This window comes from Penaeus japonicus, unplaced genomic scaffold (genome assembly GCF_977035675.1).
Source record: "Penaeus japonicus unplaced genomic scaffold, GWHDUDI00000001_assembly GWHDUDI00000022, whole genome shotgun sequence".
Classification (NCBI taxonomy): domain Eukaryota; kingdom Metazoa; phylum Arthropoda; class Malacostraca; order Decapoda; family Penaeidae; genus Penaeus; species Penaeus japonicus.
Window position 1 is genome coordinate 20,328,798 of NW_028234424.1, and position 2,500 is coordinate 20,331,297.

The following is a 2,500-nucleotide window of genomic DNA, read 5'->3' on the forward strand; positions in this document are numbered from 1 at the left end:
AGATTGAAACAACTTTTAAGTGATGACATGTTTGATGAGCCATAAAGAATTTAGAGGTCTTCACATAGGAACTCCTAGTTCAGAACTTCATTTTTATGTTTGATATGTACAGATTATGTTTATGCTGTAGTTTTGAAAGATATCAGCTATTAATTTATTTGTTATTTATTTCTGTTTCTTTAACATAGTGCCACATGCGTCGACTGGAGCAGCTCTGTGTGCAGTACTTAGAAGCCACCATCAACCATCGTAATGTCTTGGTTGCCCTCTGCAATGCAGCCAACCTGAAACTCTTCTTCATCAAGGAATTTTGTCTAAAAGTAATATATTCTGAAAAGTTATACACATGTAAACATTGGATGTAAAAGAGCCAGACAGGAAGAAATGATTCAAGTTCCATGCATCACTTCCTAAAAGAGTTGACCATATATTTCAGTAGTAAGTTAAGAATGAGGGGTCCCTTTTCCTTATCTTCAAATTGTAAATGTTTCATGTTTTTGTTTTTTCTTTCAGTTTATAGTTCGAGAGAGCAATTACAATCAAATTGTAATGTCAAAGGAGTTTGAGATGCTTGACAAACCTCTGATGGTGGAGATCATCAGACGGAAGCAGATGCCACAAATGAGGTCTCTACAGGAACCCCAGTTTGAATCATCAGGTATATAATGCTCTCATGTTCTACATTTTCCACTAAAATATTAGTTCCAGTGTATGCTTTAATCACATATTATCATTTTAGATGCAATGGTACATCTCTACAATCAAGATCAGTGATATTTAGATTGAAGAAAAGAATTAGCATTACTTGATTTCTTTTAGGCACAACACTTGAGCAAGACATGGAGCAGCTGCTGAAGAGCGTTGGTCAAGAGTTTTGCGACATTACACTAATGCTGGCTGGAACCCCCATCAGGGCACACAAGGCTGTGCTGGCTGCCCGGTGCTCTTATTTTGAAGCCATGTTTAGATCCTTCATGCCAGAGAATAGTATTGTGCAGGTGTGTGACTTTTTGCCTATTCATTGTCAGTGTGCCATTATAATGTTAATTGGTGTTCAGTGCTTTGTTATATTACTGGATGAAGGATAATTTTCATCTCCATTTTTCTTTGCAATGTAGGTATAAATATGCAGACCAGTGTTTTGTAAACTTTAAATGTACTTTTAAGAACCAATTATTTCCTTTACATTCTTTTAACTGAAGGTCTTCAAATATTTTGTCTTCAATTTCAGGAACCTTGGTAGTAATTAAAACTAATGCTATATTTTAAGTAAATAGGTGAGTTGAAGCATATGAGAAGAAATTACCCTTTGTAGCTCTTTTTAACCTATTCATGCCGGGGCGATTCCGGCTTTGCATGGTCGTAATCCCGGGGTTTTCGAACGCATAAGCCTAACGTCTCGAGATTCTTGGGCGCAAAAGCCGCGAACCTGGGCTGCCCGCTCTCTCACCCTGAGCACCGGCCTTGCCCAGATATCTTGTCACCAACGTGTGACACAAAAAACACAAAACGTGTCAGCACATCATCTGGCGCAAATGGGTTAAATATATTTACCAGAATTATTCAATTTGTGACCATAAGTAGTGCACACTAAGAAACAGTCTCATGTTGGTGAACCTGTACTAATTATTGTACAGTGTGATTTATGAACATATTTTCAATGACTAAGGCATGTCATGAAAATAATTTGACTCTTAACCATTGTTTTTTCAGATTGCAATTGGAGAGACAATTCCCTCACAACAGTCTTTTGATTCCTTGCTGCGTTACATCTATTATGGAGATGTTGATATGCCTCCAGAGGACTCATTGTACCTCTTCTCTGCCCCCTACTTTTATGGATTTACTAATAACAGACTTCAGGTAAATCACATAATACATCAAAGTCTAGTAAAAATTTAAGTTTTGGTGTTAGTTTTGGATTTAAATGTAATGCTAATTCTAAAACTTAAAAAAAAAAAATTCAGTTATACAAGTATATAAATAGTTTTCTAACACTATTTAATCCAATGACGACGGTGTGTCACACTCATGTGACACAGCTAAATTCCCGATGCCGGGACGTCATGCCAGTTTGACAATTACAATGCAATATTGCAATCGCCCGGCATAGGGGTTTTCACGTAACGCGTGCCCCGTCGGGAAAGGGTTAATGTTGACAAATATACTATATGCAAATAAAATTTTATTTCAGGCATTTTGCAAGCAGAATCTGGAGATGAATGTTACTTTCGAGAATGTAATACAGATTCTTGAGGCTGCAGATAGGATTCAAGCTATTGACATGAAGAAATATGCTCTGAATCTCATTGTTCATCATTTCCCCAAGGTATGTACTTCCTGTAAACATACATATACATACAATAAACATGAGAATATATTTGGATATACATGAATGCAAGCATTGAATTCACATCATTATATGAGGTGATTTCTTGTAGTTATTGTGTTGATATTAATATACAGTATAATAAGCAGAAGGATGTAGTGCCGTTTTCTT

The 2,500-nt window shown here is 36.4% G+C and overlaps 1 protein-coding gene across 3 annotated transcripts in view; it reads left to right on the forward strand.

The window, feature by feature from the left end:
• Positions 1-2,500, forward strand: part of Lztr1 (Leucine zipper like transcription regulator 1) — a 10,945-nt gene that overhangs the window by 7,611 nt on the left and 834 nt on the right. For all 3 annotated transcript variants that reach the window (XM_043028397.2, XM_043028398.2, XM_043028401.2), the window contains exons 11-15: positions 189-320; positions 514-658; positions 820-998; positions 1,714-1,863; positions 2,195-2,329. In XM_043028397.2, coding sequence (XP_042884331.1) covers positions 189-320; positions 514-658; positions 820-998; positions 1,714-1,863; positions 2,195-2,329 — 741 coding nt within the window. The remainder of the gene's footprint in view (positions 1-188; positions 321-513; positions 659-819; positions 999-1,713; positions 1,864-2,194; positions 2,330-2,500) is intronic.